General features: G+C 38.8%; 1 protein-coding gene and 1 pseudogene across 1 annotated transcript in view; one reads left to right on the forward strand and one right to left on the reverse strand.

The window, feature by feature from the left end:
- Positions 1-22,159, forward strand: part of LOC114611047 — a 124,762-nt gene that overhangs the window by 9,180 nt on the left and 93,423 nt on the right. The window contains exons 3-4 of the mRNA XM_028755708.1: positions 6,565-8,879; positions 13,753-13,944. Coding sequence (XP_028611541.1) covers positions 6,785-8,879; positions 13,753-13,944 — 2,287 coding nt within the window. The 5' untranslated portion in view covers positions 6,565-6,784. The remainder of the gene's footprint in view (positions 1-6,564; positions 8,880-13,752; positions 13,945-22,159) is intronic.
- On the reverse strand, positions 16,067-17,442 carry LOC114611043 (annotated as a pseudogene).

The raw sequence follows: 22,159 nt of genomic DNA on the forward strand, positions 1-22,159 counted from the left end.
AGAAATGCTTGCTGATAGGAGCCTGATGTGGATGTCTCCTGAGAGGCTCTTCCAGAGCCTTATTGATACAGATGTGGATGCTTGCAGCCAACCAACGGACTGAGCACAGGGTTCCCAATGGAGGAGTTAGGGGAAGGACTGAAGGAGCTGAATGGGTTTGAAACCCGATAGGAAGAACAACAATATCAACCTATCAGAACTCCCAGAGCTCCCAGGGACTAAACCACCAACCAAAGAGTATACATGGAGGTACCTACGGCTCCAGCTGCGTATGTAGCAGAGGATGGCCTTATCTGGCATCAATGAGAAGGGAGGCCTTTGGCCCTTTGAAGGCTTGATGCCCTGCGCATAGGAGATTGTTAGGGAGGTGAGGAGGGAACTGGTGGGGGGGGCACCCTCATAGAAGCAGAAGGGGGTGATGGGATAAGGGGTTTTCCAAGGAGAAACTGGGAAATGGGATAACAGTTGAAATGTAAATAAATAAATAAAATAACCAATAAAAAAGAGTTAGGAAAGAAGGAAACTATCAGTTTTTTGTGAAGAACTTTTAGGATAACAATGGAATCTCCATATGAAATTAAAAACTAAAAACTTTGAAGTAGGTGTGAGGGATTTATTCTATTTTTTCTAGTGACAACAACATTAAAACTTCTTGAAATGATCAAATTTCTTAATGTTGTAAAAACATTCTTCCTCTGCCTTAGTTATGCTCTTTGGTGACTCGAATAGGTTTGTTAAGGTTTTTCTTTTTTCCAAGAAAGGAAAAAGGTTACAGTTAGCATTAAAATGATTGAATGTCTTGAAGAAGGGATCATGTGGAACAAAAGTATAGAAACAGGAGTCACGGATGCTAAGGGACAATTCCTTTAACCCCTTATCTTCCTAGGGTACAATAGGCACTGTGGTTATAGTACAATGTGCTACACCAATAAGGAGGCACTTCACTTTCATTACTGTATTATTAATTATAGCCTTCATTCTGCTCATGTGACATATATGTACATAATATCAATGATTCTGGGGCCTTCCATCAACTCATGTTGGTGCCTCTCAAAGAAGTAGAAAACAAGGAAGATATCTTATAGGGGAGCTTTTCAATATTTTTGATATAAAACTGGAACTTTACTATCTACCAACAAATCAAATGTATAGAAAATACATCGAGAGACATGAAAGGAAACTATTGTAAAGCATAATTAGGTATATGTTGGCACAGATCATGAAATTCATTTATTCATGTATATATGTGTGCTGAGCACTATGGGAAAGGCTAGGTATGCACTGAACAGTACATTAAATTTTCTAGAACAAAATTGTACTCTCTCACAGCTAAAACACAAATCAAGTACAAAATTTTACAGTATGAGAAGAAGCAATCCTGGGCACCTAAACCATGTGCAAAGAGAAAGTTCACCTACTCCCTAGTAGCCTGGGTCCAGGTTCAGTTTGAATCTCAGTTTCTCATCAGCCTTGTATGAAATGACTTTGTAGTTACTATGCAGTGCTAGTTATTGATGTCGTTCATTAAATGTGCACATAAAGTATGAGTACATAACGAGTCACAGGTGTCATTTGAATGGAATGAATTGTAGTATTTTCTACTGTGTTTCTTCCAGACAACTCCTTCACAAAGAAGGTATTCTCATTTACCTCAGAGGCAAAGAAATCAGCCTTAGAGATTACAAACTCAGATCTCCTAAGTCTACATCCATAGTGTTTGCCACTGAATACAGTGGGACAGCCACAGTTTCTACTCCTACTGTATATAACCATAAAGAAGCAATTTATAAGCCACACAAGTTCTTTTGATGTAGTTTCAAAAATTGAAATCCCATTATCCATGTAAGACAATGATAACAAATTAAAGATGTTAAATTATGTATTTGTAATCTGTACCCAATCAAATTCTCACAGCGTCTTTCTAAGGAAAAAATATTATTGCTCATTTTATCAGCTGTAAGGACTTACTTATGCTTATTGGGAGAGAGAATAGAAAGCAAAGCTGGAAGTGCCAGTGGGTGTCAGTTTTTTCCAGACACAATGTGCTCTGAGAAAGAGAAATATGCAGAAAGGCATAATGTTGCCAGAGTTTGGAGAATAAGGAGGTTTTGGAATCAATCGATACCATGATTCGAGGGATAGGGAGAAAAATTAGTTGAGGAAAATTTAAGTACATCTTTCTTTCCTACATGAGCCAGCTCCATTTAATTTAGAGAAATAAACATCTTGTTTGATTGATCCATAGTCAGAACCTGCTCAGACCTACACATAAAACTGCCCCATTCCTAACCATCAAGCTACTTTACCTGGGATTTGCGGGTCACTTAGTCATTGTCAAGGACAAAGGCAATGAAACTCAGATGCAGCTATGTGCAAAAGCAGATGCCCACAGACAGCACCATCTGAGTCATTAGGAAGATATTTTCTCCCAGATACCTCTTCCAAACATGTGCTGTTACTTCAGACATCATCAACAGGGATATATCTGATTTACAACAGAGATAAAGAGTTCTGTCTTCTGTGAGAAACTGCCAACACTGCTAATGTGTATATCCGGTTTCACAATATTTAATGTAGTATGTCAGATGATACTGTAATAGAGGTAAAATATCCTCCTTCCACCACGTATTTCAATGAGCCTAAAAAATCTAATGACTTTTAACTTAGGTAAAAGAATCACGAAAGTTACATTATTTTATTAGTGTTAAAAATGGAGTACAAAAACCTCAATTAAACTGTAGCTGGAAAAGTGGATTTTCCTCTTGTTGAGGATGCTTATTTGATTCCTAGCACCCGCATGGTGACTAATAACTGTCCATAACTCTAATTTTAAAAGAACTGATGACCTCTGCTGGCCTCTGCAGTCACTGGGCATTTATGTGGTGCATATACATACCGAAAAACACTATGCATATGAAATATAATAATTAAATTTTAGAAAATCTGTTAAACAGTGATAATTTTACAATTTTCATCCTAAACACCTAAAAACCTGTGTGTGCATTAATATGTATATATGTTATATATGTTTGAATTCTCACATTGTATGACTCATTCTAATAAATTGTTGAAGAACAACTAAATAGGAAGAGAAAATATTTTTAGGACAATAATTACATAGTCAAGATAGAATACTACAGAGGAAGACATGACACTGACAAGTTGATAAATTAGCTAATTTGATGAAATCTAAATTCTGACTAAAAAAATTATTTTAAGTTTGGTACTTTCAAAAGGTAGAGTTAGCTGAGGAGCCACATCTCCCAAAAGTGAGAGGGAAAAGAAGAAAAGTGTACAGAAAATGCAAAGTCTTGAATACTACTATATGTAAGTCCAGTTCAATTGTTTGGTGGAGGGGATGTACAAACTAACTACATCTATGTACTTTGTACATTATCACACAGATATCTATATAAAAAAGGAAGAGATGTATTAAGAAATGCTATAGAACAGTTTAGTGATTTTTGTCTTTGGGTTGTATTGCTGCAAAGAAATACCATGACCTCTGCAACTATTATAAGGGAAAACATCTCATTGGGACTGGCCTACAATTGAGAGATTTTATCATGCTGGAAAGCATGGTGGATTGCAGGCAGACATGGTTCTGGAGAAATAGCTGAGAGTTCTACATCTGTATCCACAGTCAGCAGGAAGAGAAAGTGATCCACAAGGCTTGGCTTGAGTACTTGAGACCTTGAAGCCAATCTCCAGTGACAATTTTCCTCCAACAGGACCACACCTACTCCAAAAAGGCCACACCTCCTAATAGCATCACTCCCTATGAACAAGCATCCAAACATATTGGGTCTACTAGACCATTCTTATTTAAACCCCGCAGAGTTTGACTACTATAACTGTACTTCCTCAGCAGTTACTATTTAGATGTATTGTGGGCTAAAACCTTTAAATAGAATGTTTACTCACTTCAACATCTTCAGTTAAGTTCCTACCTTGCTATTAAAATCTGCTGCTAATACATTACTGCATAACTTTCTCAATTTATCTGCTACAGTCAACTAAAAATTATTACAAGTGTGAAAATATCAAATAGTATGGACTATATACTAAACTGCCCTTGGGATGCAGTATTTTAAGAATTAATGACAATCTTTAGTTGTGGAAGGAAGTCTGTCCATCTACACACTGTTATTGTGTCCATACTTGATTGTAAATGGCCTTCAGAGTGATTGTTTTCCTTGAATCTTCCTCCATGCCATCCATATGACAATTTTCCAATTGTAAGCGGGCATATGAAAATTATACTAGTACCTGACAAGAGTAGCTCTTCGTTCAGGGTGAAGAGGGACAAACGGGCGTGGTCAAAGTCTACATGTACTGTAGTATACTTTTCCTCATTTACTTGTCTAGGGATCCATGTAACTAATGTATATTCTACATAAATATATGTATATTATGTGTAAATTCATAACATTTAAAATAAATTTATAAAAAATTTATTAGCAATTTTTAACTTAAGCAGTTGTTTAAAACTATCCCTTTTGATGAGCCAGTAAGATGGTTCAGTATATTTGCCACCAAATTGTGTGACTTGAGTTCAATGTCTGGGGCAAACTGACTCCCTCAAATTGTCTTCTGACCTCTATGTGTACGTCATGGTTCTCTCTCTCTCTCTCTCTCTCTCTCTCTCTCACACACACACACACACACACACACACACACACACGTATGCATACATACACACACAATAAATAAATAATAAAGACTAATGATATTTAAACTATGCTTTAGGACAACTGCTTCTTTGATTGTCAGAATACTCGTAGCTATTGTCACTCTTCTGTTTTCATTAACAAGCTCCTTATATATTATTTGAAATACAACATGTTTTTTTATAGTATTTTTATACAACAGCAGGTGCCTCATATCCATGTTAACAAACGTCAGAAAGTAAAAATAAAATATTTAATTTTAGTAAATAGTAAAATAAAAAGAATATAAGATGTCTGTTGACAATCCTTAGGTCATACATGGTGTCTTCATGCATTGATCTCCAACTTTAAAAAGAGCTTTAACAATGTGAGCCAATCCTCAAGAATAAGGTGATTTCAAAGTAAATGAACAGAGATTCTAAGTGCTCTCTTGGAAAATGGGCAAATCTAGCAGTAAATGATCTCCTCCCACCCCCAGCAACTATTGGCTAGAAATCAATATAGGTATCAAGCTTACTTTCTTTGTAAACATTGCCTAGGTGACATTGGAATTCAAATTTGTGAAGATACCCTATAATTTTTTTTTTACTTTTTTGAATACCTTTTATTTATTCTTTGACAATTTCATACATGTATACAATTTTCATGTATGTGTACATATATACATGTAGACATGTATTCATTATACATATATCTTGTTCAGACCCACCTCCCCCTTCCACGACTCACAAACACTCACCAGCATATTCCTCTCCCACCTTCATGCCTCTCTTTTGTCTTTTTACAACCTACTGGGTGCTGCCTGCTGGAATGTTGGCTGCCCCCATTGGCTTGATCTTGTGCATGCACCACACAACTATAAGGAGCTTCTGAGTGCTCATTGAATCTGCACTCCTCTCCATCCTTAACCTCTCCTCCCCATCCTCAACCCCTCTTCCCCCTCCTCAACCCTTCCTCCACAATGTTCCCTGAGCCTTGCTTATGTGTGGGGAGAGGGGAGTGGTTGACATAGATGTCACATTTGTCACTCAGCACTAAATGGTACTTATTCTCTGCACTTTGAGAAGTTGTGAGTCTCTTCATTGATATCCACTACAGAACAGGGCTTCTCTGCCCATGGTTGGGAGTGTCACTGATCTTTGCTTATAAACATAAGTATTTAGAAAACAGTTCAACATGTTCATTTAGCAAAAACAAAACAGAAAACAAAAGCAAACAAACAAACAAAAAAACAATAGCAGGTTCTCCTTTAGGGCCTATGGCCTCCTGAGCGATGGGCTTTTGACTAGGTTTAAATATGCAACATGAATTTCCTCCATTGGAGCAGGCCTCAGATCCAAGCAGAAAGTGATCATAACACCTACAGCCTTCACACCACTACGGCACTGGTGGGCACTGGTGGACACTGTTAGGCACATCTTGTCTAGAGATCAGTACCCTATAAAAAATTTAAGGCAATGGAATCCATGTGATGTATTTGAAAGGCACTTTGGACCATACTGAGTTCTCCTGCACCCTCTTATCAGAATCTTTAGCTGTGTGGAATTATATGGAGTTAGACATAGCCTGTTGAAGAATGCTACATTTAAATTTCATGGCATGTCACTTTGCTTCTTATCAAGAAGTTGCATTTAAAAATTAGCTGCATTCATTTCTTTTAACTCAATTTCAGAAGTTGTCTGAAGTTTATTTTCTAACCTACCAGGTTATTCTGCACCCTAGAATAATTCATGTAAAATAAAACATTTATTTGGAAAGAACTTACGTGGAAACCAATGGAAACTATTGCCCAAAATAGTTACAGATGATATTCCTATATTCATCCTATAATTTGGAACATCTGTTCTTTAAGTGGAAATAAAACATTTCTCTTTTCTATCTCCTTTGTTTTTAGGTACATCTCAGCCATCTGGTCAAGCATGCCCCAAAAATGTAAAAGATTTTGAAGAGGACAAGGGACATACTTCAGAGGCTGTGTTTCATCAGACTAGGGCATTAGGGAAATTGAAGGAAGAGATGAGAAGATATCTGCTTCTATAAATGGAAAACAGAATTTCTCTTTTCTCATCACAGATGAGAAACAAGCTCCATCTGACAGCAATGTACTCAGGAGGATGGAGAATGGTTACCTTCCTCTGGCCATCTCTCATCAGCTAAAGGAAGTCTTACAGGTGGCCATGTTTAATGACTGTGAAAAATCGTTACCAGGGAAAATTACAACACAGGATTTCCCAAATACAGTAGAAGTCTTAAAGCCAGCCAAAGGCAAATTTATTAGAGAAGTCAAATGTGGGGCTTTCAATGTGCACGTGGAAACCACAAAAAACATTTTCTGTAAAACAGGAGCACAGTTCCTCACAAAAAGGCGATGCCCAACATGTCACCAACACTATTCTGTCCAGAAAGTATGGAGAAACTCCAAATCTCGGGGCCGGTTCTCTAAATACAGTCCTGTACTGGCAGAAGAATTCAAACATAGGGTTCCATCTACATATATAAGAGAGGTTTCTAGAAGTGAGCTTCCTTCAACAAACATAAGCATTGTAGGAAAAGAAATTATGGTTGAATACGTAAGTAAAAAACAGAACGTATTCATCAATATATGTCATCCTAAAAGCACAGAAAAATTGACAAAACATAGAAAAGGCTTCTTGAATCACACCACGAATGAACCCTGTGAGTCTCCTTCACAGCCTGGCGTAAATCACCCTGAAAACCAGAGGCTTGAAAACCAGAACCAGAGTTCAGATGCTTTGCATGATGCTCCCTGTAGTGTGAACACTGTCCAGAAAGTGAATTCAGACACAATTGTGGTTTCTCTAAGCTCACTTCCCAGGAGAGAGAAAAAGAAACCCAACACACTGCCTTCAGCCCGGGATGACTCTGAAGAGAGAGCTTCTGCTACCTCTCAGCAGAAGGTCTTACAAATTACTCAAGACAAGCCCCTGGAGCAACATCGCTTCACAGCTGACACTTGCCTTCCTACCTCATCTGAAACCTTAAGGACCACAAGTTTAAATAATGGGGATTTAAGTAAAACGTCTTTTGAGGATTCTAGGGATGTGGATGAAGAGAGAAAAACCAGCTCTGATGTCAGAGAAAATATCACCTCAGATTCCCAAGTACAGCCATGCACAGCAGGAATAAATGGTCCCCTAAGTGCTGTGAATGGCATGATTCCCATTCAAGATGCCTCAGACTCTGAGTTTTGTCCTTTGTCTTCTTTAACCTTGCAGCTCTTGGGAGAAAACGCAGACAACATTGGCTGCAGAGGTGACAAAACTATACCAGGAGAAGACTATGAGAGCCAAAATTCCCGATCTTTCCCTGTCAGTGAACAGGCTACAAAACCTTCTCCGTTATTCAGTCCATCTCACTGTGTCAGCAGCTGTTCAAAACCTGTAGGGACTCCTGGGAATACATTTTCCTTTAGGCAATATATTGGGGTTGAGACAGAACAGGAGAAAGTCCATTACAGAGATATTAACAAGGCTATTTTACATAGCGACTCTTCTGCAAACACACAACCATTAGAAAGGAAGACCCCACAGAGTTCAGCTGTCAGGATTGCAACCTGCAGCAGTCTAGTTTCAAAGGGCCCACTTCAAAGCAATATTCACAGCTCTGTGGAATGGGATCAAACAGAGGACCATGCAAATCATGTAGAGACGGCAGGCCTCAGCAGAACAGAAGTGCCAGTCATGGCTTCCATAACTGATGCGTTAGAGCAGAGACTCACTACTCAAAAGTACATAGAAGGCACAGTTGATTGTAACTCTCCCATGGCAATGAGAAACCCTAGAGAGTCGAATAGCTATCTGGAAAATGTTGAAGATGACACATGCCAGGCACTAGAGGTGGTGAAGAATATATGCCACAGAGATTTTGAAGACTTAACGACTGAGGATCAAAATGAAATCTATCCTCACATGGACTTTCCACAGAATTCTACTGAGTCCACCTGTGTAGGGCATGCTACAGAAAAACTGTTTCTTATTGATAAGACACTAACCAGTGATGAAGATCCAAATTCTAATGGAGCCCACAAAACGTGGGGACTGAACAACTTCCGACAGGAGCCAGCAGAGTGCCAAAGGACTACATCAAGAGTTTATTGTGAGGAAAGTGGGAACAGAAGGTACCTCACAGAGGCTTCCTACCACCCTGTGGACATACTGTTGTCACCTGAGAAGCAGAAGACCCTAAAAGGTACAATGAGCTATGCAGAATATTTAGATTTTATTATTGTTATATGTAGGAGATTTGAACAGTGTTGGGTGAAGTAGTCTTTACTGCTTGGGACTTTTTTCCTTGTTGGCCAGATGCCTTGAGCATTTTAGAGTTAGACCATATGAAAGAGAATCCATCAGCCTGCTTCTTTACACTAAAACAAACTCTACCCATAAATATGTAAAAAAAAAAAAAACAAACATGGCTGCAGCTTAATATAAAAGAATTTTTTTAAAAGATTGATATATTGGTAAATCAATTTTGTTAAAAAAAAATGTTAGTCTCTGCCACTCTTAAATAATCCACTATTCTTCTGATGTTGCAAGGTGACCATGTTTAAGAGAACAGGAAGAATATGCTTGTAGTAAAATGTGCTTTTAAGCCTTGCTAGGTGTTACGCGGGCAGGGCTTTTCATGTCTCTAGAAGATATGTGGGATAGTAATTAAACCAAAGGACAAAAACCAGAGCCACCCTTAACTAATCCTGACTGAACCATCCATAGGACCTTTAACTCCAGCCACCCTCCGACCTCTGTTTTGTGTTTCCTTGTCTTGCTCAACCAATTGATATAACCCAGGTGCTCTTGAGACCTCAAGAAGGGCTAAGATGGAAGCTTTTTCCTAAGTACATAATGCCGTCTGTCTGGTTTCAGTCTTAGAACAGAAAAACATCGTTTTTGTCCCTTCAAAAAAGATCCTTGTGTTTCTCAGTGAGACCAAATTATTTAATAGTTAATGTTAGCATTATTCCATAGGATAAATTAAAACAGTCTTCTAAATTGCAGATAGCATGCTTAATGTGCCCAGAAATAAGACTGAGATCGAAAAAACTTATGAAAGACATCATCTTTCCCATTCTCATATTCTCTCTTTTAATGAAAGAATTTAAAAAGCAAGAGAAAAAGTATTTACTCTAAGGCTTTTAAAATTTTAAGAGTAGAAATAAAATATAAGAAGTGTAATCTATTGCATAAGTGTTGCCATAAAATGTGAAATTTGATTTATGAAAAATGAATCATCTAAAAAACATAAAACAACATAAAGGCTGTACAATTCCCTCCATTGTAGAAAAACCCTAATGCAAAACCTGCTGATCCCAGTGGCTGCTTGCCAGGATATGTGTAGCTCCAGACACCAGGCCATTCCCATCCTCTCCAGGATTTGTGTCAGTGCATGGTTACTTAGAAATTCAAGGGAAGCTACAGCAAGAGCACTCAGGGTTCCCAGAGGGGACATGTGCTCACCTCAATGAATACCCCTCTCAAGCTGTCTTCCCTATTCCCAGAAGTGTGCTACTCCACATACTGCCTCTCCCAACACAATTAAAAATCCAAATAAGAATCCAACTACAAATGAGATTACTCTCAATAAACTGGAATTGTCCCCACTTAGTAAACAACCACAGTTCCCTACATTTCAGCAAAAATCTGCTCCTACAATCTTTTACTTCTTCTCCCCTTGATAAATCTGTTCCAGGAACAGTTTATCTATTTGAACTTTGAGAACTTTCTATCCACCATGCTTCCTCAGGCCCTTAGCATAGGCTGTTTCTGCAATTTAAACCAGTTTTTCTCCATATACACACAGAGTCATCATTTTTTCATTATTTATTTATTCACATTACATTTTTATCACAGCCCCCTCCCTCCTCTCCTTAGAGTTCCCCCACTCATCCCCCTCTTTCTATTCCCCTTGATGTTGCAAGGCTATTTTTTTATCATGTCTTCTTCTATGATTTTCTTCACATAATAATCACAGTAAGAACTTCTCAGAAACCAAATTTACAATTGCAGTCTGAGCTTCCTTTGTTCCAGCCCAAGTTCATTCTTTTTCCAAATTTTACTCTCATATGTAACATTTTTGTTTTTAATAGTCTGTATATTTTACTTGCTTTTTTATATTCTCTTAATTAACAAAACTGTAAGTTTCATGGTTTGCTTTATTTTTTTCTTTCTAATTAGTTATGTATCTATAGCATTACATAGTACCTGCCCTTTAATATAAAGACTCAATGAATATTTGTTGATTGAATTTGGGGAATTCATATCAGGTTGCTCTGTGTACTATCCTACTAGCATACCCTTGCACTTTTATACAGAAAGCAGTTCAGCAATAAAGTAGTGACAGAAATTTTAAGTATATAAATGCTTTCATAAGTTTGGATTTCTTAGAGCTATGAGTACCTTTAGGCTTTATCAATACTACTTATTGTCCTGACATCTCAAGCCAGAACTGCACAAACGTTTCAAGGTAGGAAGGCTTTGAAGAACTTGGGTTGTTTCACCAGAAGTTAAAAAAAAATCTTTGTAGGCACAAAAAAAAAGATATTTGCATTTTGCAAGAGATCTTTTCCCACTCAAAGTCTGTGTACGTGCATAGACACACACAAGAAACCTTGATATAAGGCTGGGTTATCAGAAAGTAAGAAAGTCAACACAATAGAAAGGAAAGGGTATGTGCCTTACCCCTTTAGGAAAAAATTCTAAGTTCTTTATCAGATAAGTCATACTCTTCTTGGAGTAGAATTTCTTTGGCTAAAAATTAGCTAAAACCTGTGCATAAGATCTATGTCAATGAACCAGAAGGTCTACAGTATTTAAAAAAAAAGATAGCACTAAAACCAGGTCAGCTGAGAAAATGACAGACAATAAAAAGAATTTAGTGATATTTTATATGGTGTAGACATATTCATGATTAAACAGTTACTTATATGTAATATGACACAAAGTTTGCATACAGTATGTGCAATAGTTTGCTTTCTCATAGCTCTAAAAAACAGCAAGTGATTTTAATAGACCTGGCAAAAACTACAGATTTGAGGACATTTGAACTCACAAGCTTTTAATCAATAGCTAGGAACAGAAAGATGAATGAAATCCATCTATTCTCTTGTACAAAATGACATCTATTGGGATAGCTTCCAAAAAAATGACTTATGGTGAGCCTGAGACTTCCCAAGCATATGCTTCTTAACGTGAAAAGCCCAGCCTCTCCCAGTTTGGACCCAGTGCTTCTCCAGTTCCCTGTCTTCTCTCCCACTTCCTGGATCCCTCATACTCCCAAGGGGACTACTTTCCCATCCATTCTTAAGGTGTCCATTCAGTTACACAGTGATATGACAAATTGTCAGTAATGAGATTCTTTTCAAAGAACAAATATGGGGAGGCTAGAAATGTCAGTGTGAAGGAATCTGTGTTTAGTGTGGTAATGTGCCTTCTTCCTGATACAGAGATCTCCACTTCTGCTGTGTAAGTTGTGCAAGACAGAAGAGCAACATGGCCAGGCTAGTTTTCTTCAGAAACTAAATGGAATATTATCCTATTCATGAGGTCAAGGAAGGAAAGATTTCATCACTTACTAAAATCTCAATATCTCAATATGATTACATTAGGTCTTGATTTCCAAAATAGGAACTTTCAAAGGACACACATCTTAAAACAACATAACACTTGCTTAAACTTTTGTGTCTCATAAATTTATACATTGTCCTACTAAAGTGGGAGTATATATTTTGACAAGCTTCCACCAGGAGCTTTAGTGTCTGCAATCCAGCCCCACCACATTATCTGATTCATAGAAAACCTCAGTGCATACCCTGGATATTCATGGAAATAGGGCGAGGCTCACGCATGAAAAGAGATTCTTGTGACCTAGATTAAAAATACCACTCCAAAACTACCTATCTAGTTGAAGTATACGTGGAATATCGATAGTAAACTTGAATTTGGGGAGGTATTTATATTTAACCACAGATTGAATTGAAAACTCTGTACATTAGTAGAAATGATTTAACTGTTGGCCTAGTTTGTGTCTCTATTGCTTAAATAAACACTGGCTAAAACCAACTTGGGGTGGTAAAGGGTTGTTTGGGTTATATGTTACAGTCGATATTGAGAAAAGTCAGGGCAGGAACTCAAGACAAATCTGGGTGCATCAACTGAGGCGGAGATCATGAAGGAGCCCTGCTTACTGGCTGGCTCTTACGCCTTGCTCAGCTTGCTTTCTTACATGACCAAAGAACCAATGTAGAGATAGCAATCCCTATAGGGGCTGAGCACTCCCACATCAGTCGTTAATCAAGAAAATGCCCCCCAGACATGCTGCAGTGCACTCTGATGGAGGAGGTACCTCCTTGATTTATGCCCCCCACTTCACAGGTGACTGTAGTGGTGTACAGTTGGCAAAACCTAACTACCACAAGTACATACCATGAGGTTGGGCAAGATTTCCTCTATAGTTTTTGCAAGTCTAAGAGGACCAACACCAAGCAACAGAATAGGTGTAAAAATTTATAATTTATAATTGGTGGAATTCAGTACTTTCTTATGTATATATCAAAGCATACATAGCACAGGCCATGTGCTTTCTTCCAATTTGAATATATGAGAAGATTCTAAGTTGGAACAAAGAAAAAATTTAAAAACCTCATTTGTTTCTAGGATCAGAATAAATTAGTCAAGTTTTCAAATCTATGTTGCTTGCCTTTTGTATAGTATCAAAAAGTAAAATTTTTAAGCAATTCTAAACTAAGATTGTTTTCTAGGTTTTGAGTTTTATGTTTATGTATTTCAGGTTTTCTTTTTAATTTTTTCAGTTGAATTGCACTGTGACATTTTATTGGTAAGATTTTTTTTTCTAATAATTCAGTCATTACTTATAGTGACAGAAGGCAGTAATTTGGGACTATACAAACCTATATCTTAATTTACATCCCTGCTTCTCTCTCCAACTTAGCAAGTGGACCATGAAAGAAGTGAATGAAAAGTTTTTACAGTTCTGTGTTTTAAAACCGTGTTTCATATCCTATTTTGAATTGATGTCTCACTTTGATATTTAATACGGTTTCATCTAGACCAGAAGTTGGAGATCAATAACCCCCGAAAGCTATCACAGGAATTGGCTCTAAGAGGTGGAAGAGCCAGTGATGGTTCCCAGGAAGAAGCAATAGACCAGTGGGCTAGGCGGAGGCAGCAGTTCAAGGATGGCAAAAGATGCAGCTCAGCTGGGGGCAGTTCTGTCATCAGCAATGTCACTGAAGGCTCTGGTGAGTAGAAATCTTCATTCCCAGGCAACAACAAGGGCAGCTTCTCAGTGCCTTAATTAAATTCCTTCTGCTTCATCTCTGAGATGTAGATTCTGTTCTTTGAACATGGTGATGTGGTGATCATATGGGGGTTTCTTGTTTGTTTGTTTTTAGAAAGATGCTTTTTAAAACAATCAACTCTTTGTTATCCACTTAAGGAACTACTACTTGAGAAATGACCTTGAGAAAACACACCTGCAGCATAACGCTAAGCCTTCCTTTCTCTTTAGACACTAAAATTTGTATATAAAATATGTATAATGTAAAAGGATAAGGTCAACATAGTTGATTATAAGTGAAATTTTTTCTCATTTTAACATTTCTGAAATGAAGTTTTAAAATTATCTATGCCTTTGTGAAATAATTTCTACAAGCTACAGAGAGTGAGTTACATACCAACATTGGACCTCAGCGTCACAAACAATGGCCTCTGAGAATGGATGATAAGTTATGGCTGATGAAAATTCACTGAAGTAAAACATGGAATAGTGCACTGGGGAATGGGGTGAGGAGTTAGTACATTGTGTAGATACTAATATGTCCAAGATTGCAATGTTAAAGGCGACTAGCCCAACTAGTAGGCATGTGCTTTTCGAAAATTATTTAGAAAAACAAAGTGCTTTTGAGAAAACACTCATACCTCAACCTCTGTGAACTATGATTGATTTTTTTAAAGGAAATAAAACCAAAGAAAAACAAATTGCCACGCTACAGAAAATGTCTTTGTGAAAAGACAGTAGTGAGAATAGTAGGCTGTGCCCTGAAGACAAGCTGATTGCTGACACCAGCAGCATCCTAGGTGATGCTGTCATTTCTTTGCCATAGGAAAACAGAAGCCTGACAAAACAAATAGGGGTTGAAAGAAGCCATACATATGGGGAAAGGTTATATATAACATAAAAATATCAAATACTGTGTTATTACCAGCCCAAAACTTTATATTCATGTGATCATGAAGAATGAAAGTTAAATATTTTATTTTGTTCTGAAAGTTTTTATTCATGTCCTTTAGTCTGTGCCTAATTCTTCCAGGTCTTTCGTGTGTGTGTGTGTGTGTGTGTGTGTGTTTCACAACTTTAATAGAATTTTCTAACTATTCTGTACAAATTGAAAACACCGTATTCCGTTACAAATGTGTTATTGGGTAAGGCTGAGCACACTCTACACGGCTGGACATTGTGGGCATGGCTGTCCTGGCTACCAGAGACACAACCACACACTTGGAAACACACACACACACGCACACCAACCACCAACTGGTCACTAAACCCAGGTGTGGCTCTGGTGTGCACAGTACAAACTGAAGCTGTACTCTACTGGCCAGAGACCCGTAGTGAGGGAGGACTTCTGCCCCCTGGCTACAGCCTGACAACTTCCAGCGGAAATAACAAGTAGTCTGCATGGCACAGCACAGCTGGGGACAGGAAGCAGCAGGGCTTCCTCGATGAGCCTCACTCCACTTGGGTGTCGCATCCTCCTGATCAAGTCAGTGACGTGGTCTCAGAAGTGGGAGGAGGACAGTGAAGTTCAAAGCTCCCCAAGCACAAGTGAACAAATAAGTACGAGGGTGAACCCGACAGCTCTGGCCTCTGAGGTGTGTGCCACAACCCACCAACCCCTAAAACCAAAACGCAAGCAAAAAAAAAAAAAAAAAAAAAAACACTCTAAGGCGAGCAGAGCTTCCTCTACAGTGCTTGGGAGATGACGAGGGCACAGCAGCTGGAGCAGCTTCCCACGCAGTTCAGCAGCTGGAAATCATGGGGCCTTTTCAGTAGGGGAGGGCAGAGTGCACACAATCACCAGGCTCTGTAGTCCCAGGCACAACCTCGGCCCACTCTAAGTGATCTTCAGGCACCAAAGCTGCAGGTGCTACAACTAAATCTCCTGTTCTGAACTGCAGCAGTCTCCACTGTACAAGTTTAGCAAAGTAAGAGGGGAAGAGGGAGAGGAATCATGCACTTGGAAATGGTTAGATGTCACAGCACTGTCAACAAAATTCTGCTTTGGCAGGGACTGAGGCCCCTGCCTGTGGCCTGCGGTCCTGACAGCCATCCATGAGGCGGCCCCACAGAGCCATTGCTTCTTACTGCTGCTTGCACTCCGGTGGCTGGATGGGTTCTTTCTAGAAATGCATGAATGATTAAAACAAAAATTACACCTTGGGGTTAACATCAGCATCATCCTCATCTTCTTCTCCCTCTTCATCACCTTCCAATTCCTCCCCTTCACCCTCCTCGCCTTCTTCAAAATTGTCATCATCCTCTATGGCTTCCCCAGTGAAGTAGAAGATAGCCCATGGCACGATGCACTCACAGAAACGGTGCCCAATTTCAAAGTCAGAGGCTAAGGTGAACTCGGAATCTTCATCCAGAGATCCTCCATCTCCAGAAGCTTTCAGGGGACTGAAGACGTTGAAGAAGGACTCTTTGGGCACTTGCTTGGTGATGTACCCCGGCCCTTGTGCTTCTGCTTTTTCTTGATGGTTTTGATGGTGACATTTCTTCCAGTCTATTGTACACCCATCACAGTTTCAGTACCTTCGAAAGAAAACAGGCCAGCTTTGTCTGGCTCTGATTTCATCTTGTATGTTTTCGTCAGGACAGAATTGGTGAAGGAGTCGTTGGGTTCAAAGTGAAACTCTAGCAAAAAGGCATAGGCTATCCAGGGTCTGAAAACTTCACTTTAATATCCTGCAGATGTTTCAAGACCAGTTCACCATATTCCTGCACCAGCTTGCTAAGCATGTCCATTTCTGAAGATAGTGAACTAAAATCTGGGATGCCTTTGGGGTTCAGCTCTTCCACTGTTGCTGCTTCTTCCTCAGCTATGACTACTTTATTCTTCATGTCTCTGGCCAACTTGTCATCTTCATTCTCACTGTGTCACGCTGACTTTGCATCTGTGGGCTCCATGTCACCAGTGATGAATTCTCTTCTCTTGTCAAATAGAGGCTGGTACAAGGTCGCATACTTCCTCTCCAGGTCATGAACTTCCTCGTAGAACTTAGCTTCTATGTGTGCAGATCTTATCTGGAGCTGCTTCAGAGCATTAATTCTTCTTTTAACAGATTTGGGTAAAGTGTCTATGTAACTAGGAGTGTGAGAGACGTTGTCAAGACGTTCCTGCAAAGCTGCCAGCACTTGTGGGTTCTGCATCACCTGGTCTGTAAGTTTTTCTGTATTACTGGCATTTTTAGCAGCTTCCACAGAGTCTGCAGGGCCTCCATCTGAAAGACTGTTTACTGCCTTCTGAATGAACGCCTTTATCCCCTCACGCCTCCTGCCGCAGTGGCGCCCGTCCTAAGCTAGCTCCGGGGTTTCGCCCCTTCCAGGTCTTTCTTTGTGTTGGGCAGCAAGGAATACAACTGGGATCATATCATTTATATTCCACATGTATTAGATGTTTCCAATTTCCTTAGTTGCTCGTATGCACTTGAAATACCTACCTTAGAATGCACATCTTTTATTACACTCCCAAAGCTCTGATCCTACTGCTTCAATAATTTGCTCTAATGTTCATTTTTTTCTACCTTCTGTTTCACCTTTACTTTGTCAATAGTATTATTTATATTATGCAATCTTGTATATGTTTTTTTAAATGTGTTATTAATATTTAGTATGTTGCAGAGGTCTTCCTCATCTTTTTTGGTACCCATTACTAATAACAGGATTTATTCACTACAGTCATTCTTCTATTGCAAAGACTGATTTAGCTGTGTCCCAGGAAATCCCATTCAGAGTCTCTTGTCCTCAGACTCTAGCATGTTCTGTGTCCACATTAGGGGTAGATAGTGTGGCTGCTTGATTCATGGAAGGTTTAAAAGTGCAGGCAGTGTAAGAACGAAGTTACCTTTCAGTTCCTGGTGGCACCCCAATTCATCAGTCTTGTTTACACCTTGAGTCTCTCTAGTTCCTGGTTTTTCTTTCTTTCTACATTCTCAGTGATGTTACAGAACTATGTGTTCTGTATCAGAATAGTATCTACATATTACATTCTACGGTATATTTTCATACTGTGATTACAGACAATATGTAGGTTTCAGGTGCTGTCTAGCTCATGGCACAATGTGAATTCTTGTCTTGTTCATAAATTCATCTACTCTCTTACAACATACCACCACACACACACACACACACACACACAGTGAGCGGAGAGAGGACCTTCTATTCTTCCTAATATTTATGTGGACTTTGAAATACTTCATTTTTTTAATAGCGCATAAAGTGCAGATGCTAACCCTGCTTCTAAAAATATGTAATTGAATGTACCAGTATTCCAATATAAACCCTGCAGAAATTAGGGTCTGATTTTTTTACATTCTTGTTTTTAACAGCACCAAAAATTCTATCAAAATGGGCAGCTGTTGTCTGTACTTATTGCACTCTCTTGAAATCATCTCTGAAAACACCTTTCATTTGCCCTTCTGGATTCCTTTCCTACCCTTCACTATTTGGCTAGCACAAGAGTTTCTCCTCTTTGGCCTATGTCAAGGGGTGTTCCGGCTTTTTATTAGGTTTGGTTGGTAGTAATATCAGGAGACTGCTGATGGCAAGGAGGTCCAAACAATATTGCTCCTGATCTCTCTGTGTGGGTGAATAAAGGATAACTGTGTCTCTAAGGGCACTGTTCTATGATGCTAAGTTCTTGGAACTGATAGTATCTGCTAACTCTTGAAATACACTATTGTCAGTTCAAATCTAGCATGGTTTGTTTCCTTAAGGTGTGTCCAAACTATGTAAATAGTGGTCTTCTTAATTATCCTCAAGTTGCCCATTAGAGGGCACCATCTTTGTCATGCCATAATCCTAGAGTGCACCATCAACACTTTACTATCTGATGCTGTTACAAACAACTTATGAATAAGCCAGCCTTGGATTACTGTGCCTACAAGAATAAGGAACACACCTCCTCCAACATAGCTTTCATATGTTCTTCGACTGAGGAACAAAGTTTTTAAAGTTTTATGTATTGGAATTTTAAATTTGGTTTAGGATTTTTCAATATGAGATCTTGGTTCAAACAGGTAAGAGCTATGCATTAACAGTTTAGAAGTGTCAGGAGTACTGGTATAAGAGTTTTAAAATAAAAAGAATCTAAAGGAACATATTGTCTCCTGTTGGATTCTCTTGAAGAATTGATAGGCTGTTTTGGTACATCTGGTTTTGTTGACATTTTTCTCTTTGATAACTTCTCTTATTATTGGAGATTATAATATAATCACATCATTTCTCCTTTTACTTTTCCTTCCTCCAGAGCCATCGATATAATTCTTGATCTCTTTCAAATTCATGGCCTCTTTTTTCACCAATTGTTGTTACATGAATATATGCATATGTCTGTACATGTATATTCCTCAGTACAACTTGCTCAGTCTGTGTAACGTTCTTTGTGTGCATGTTTTAGGGATTGGCCATGTGTGATGGACCGACAAGCTGGTGTGTTCCTTCCTCGAGGAGGATGGTTTCGGCCTCTCGGCATTCCTCAGTGGCCCATTGTTGTTTGTGGCAGTTAAGGTTCATCCACTATAGCATGTCTGTTGTTATTCTTGTTCTGCTCAGTTTTAGAAAGTCATGTTGGTGTGACTTTATATGTGTAGCTTTTGACATTCCTAGAAGACACAATCTCATCAACCTCACAAACTTCCTGATTTTCTGACTCTTACAATCTTCCTCCCCCTCTTCTGCAATGTTCTTTGATCATTTATAAGTACAAGGGTGATTTGTAGATGTATCCATTGGGACATGGCTCCACAATTCTACATTTTGACTCATTGTGATTTTCTATAATAGTCTCTCTCTGTTGCAAAGAAAAGTTTCCTTGATGAGGGTGAAGACTACATTCATCTGTAAATATAAAGACAAATATTTACAATATAGTTGAGATTATTCTGGTTGAGTAAAGTCATGATTGTACATTGTCTTTCAACTTCCATAACTTCACTATCTCTAGTCATGTAGTTTTCCAATACCAGACAGTTTCCTTCCTGTTGAGAATGTCTTAAGTCTGATCATAGACCTGCTGGTTATGACCAAAGTATATGTGTCACTATTGAGCCCTTAAATTATTGTGCCATGCAGGTTGTTGTTATGATTCATAAGCATCATATCTGGATAAGACTTTTGGTTTCATCCTTGCTTTGGAACCTTGGATTATGCTTTCTGATACCGTGAAAGCCATTGTCATGAAGGAGTCATTCAGGTCAATTCCAGTTCTGAGACTTATGTTTAAACACATAGCATCTTCAGCACTAGGGACTTACCTTCCACATCTAGGAGCCAATCAAGGGTAATAGCAATAGTCTGTAATATTCTGAGAAGCTCTTGGACAAACCTACCCAACAACTCAAAGGAGGGCTTCACATGCCTGGTGTTGGGGGTTTTGTTAGGCAGATTTTGGATTTTGGAGGAAGAATTTTTAGGCCGGATGAGAAATATTCTTCTCTTTTCTTTCCTTTACTTCTTTTCCCTCCCTTTACTCATCCTAATTCTTACCCCCACCCCTCGCATTCAGGTCTATTCCCTTTGGTCTCTCATTAGAAAAAAATAAGCTAAGAAAGATTAATAAGCTATAATATAACATGATAAAACAAATTGAACACATCAAAGTTTGACAAGACAAACAGAAGAAAACGAGCCCAAGAGAAGCCAAAAATCAGACACTCACTCATTTACACACTCAGGAATTCTATAAAAACATTAAACTGGAAGCCATAACATAGACACAGAGTAGTATCTGGTGCAGACCCCAGCAAACCCTGTGCAATCTGCTTCAGTCTATATGCATTCAAATTTGTTTTGATCGTGTTAATTTATAGAACCTTTTTTCTTGATGTCCTCCATCCCCTCTGGCTCTTATACTCTATTTGCCTTTTCTTCCACGGCATTCCCCAAGCACTGAGGAGAGGAACTTGATAGGAGAATTCCGTTTAGAGCTGTGTGTCCCAAGGTCTTCTACTCTCTGTGTATACATGTCTGTGGCTCTGTTATTTGTTCCCATCTCACTTTTTTTTTTTGCAGAAAAAAAAGCTTCTTTGATGATGACAAAGCAAGTTACTGATGTATGAATATTGCAGAATATCATTAGAGTCATTTTATTGCTACAGTTTTGATGTTGCTGTTGTTCTGTTTTTTGTTTGTGCTTGGTTTTACCTCAGGTCCATAGAATATCTGGTCTCAGTGTCTAGGTCTGCCAAGCAGCATCTGGTATAGGTTCCTTCTTAGGGAGTGGGCCTGAATCAAATCAGATATTGGTTGGTTACTCCCACAAGCTTAGTGCCATCACAACCCTAGCATATCTCCCAGGCAGGACAGCACTATAGATCAGAGACTTTATGGCTGACTCAGTGTTCATGTTTCTCTTTTGGTAATATGAAGATACATTCCAGTACCAAAGTTGCTAGAACATATGGGTAACACATAGGCACCAGCTCAACTTCTCCATGTTCAGCAATTTCAGCAGGTGTTGTCTTCAGCCATGAGGCCTTGTTGTTAGTTTGTGGAGAATAACAGTCTAGTCTTGGCAACAGTCTAGGTTATTTGGGGATTTCCATAAGGCCCCTATTACCAACAACTCAGTTAGATGTAAACAAATTCTGGTACAGGACACTTCATTTGAAAACAAGAGATGTCTAATTGGGGTTCTATTACTCCCATAAGTTTGCAACTTTATTTATATTGCCTTCATATATGTTTATATTTTTAGTTATCTCTCCCTAAATTTTCGGTCTCATCCCCTTCTCCTCTCCTCCTCCCTACTTGATCATATTTTCCCGCCCCACATGCATCCATAACTATGTATTCTATTTCTCTTTCTTAACAAGATCTATCTGTACCCCATAGGCCACTACTCTAAACCTAACCTCTGTGGCTCTATGGATTGTAGTTTTGTTACCAGTGACTTAACATCTAATATTCACATATTAGTGAATACATGCTATGTTTGTCTCGCTAGGTCTGGCTTGCCTCAATCAGAATAATTTTTATCCATTATTTATCTGTGAAATTCAGAGACACTTGTGTTTCCTTGCAGCCATCAGTGGCATCCCTTCACAGCAATGCTTCCCTTGTTTAAAAAAAATATTTAATGCTGTTTTCTTCTTTCTGAGGTTTCTTTTGGACCTTGAAATAAAGTGTGTGTGTGTGTGTGTGTGTGTGTGTGTGTGTGTGTGTGTGTGTGT

This window comes from Grammomys surdaster, unplaced genomic scaffold (assembly GCF_004785775.1).
Source record: "Grammomys surdaster isolate TR1022 unplaced genomic scaffold, NIH_TR_1.0 126076, whole genome shotgun sequence".
NCBI classification, from domain to species: Eukaryota; Metazoa; Chordata; class Mammalia; order Rodentia; family Muridae; genus Grammomys; species Grammomys surdaster.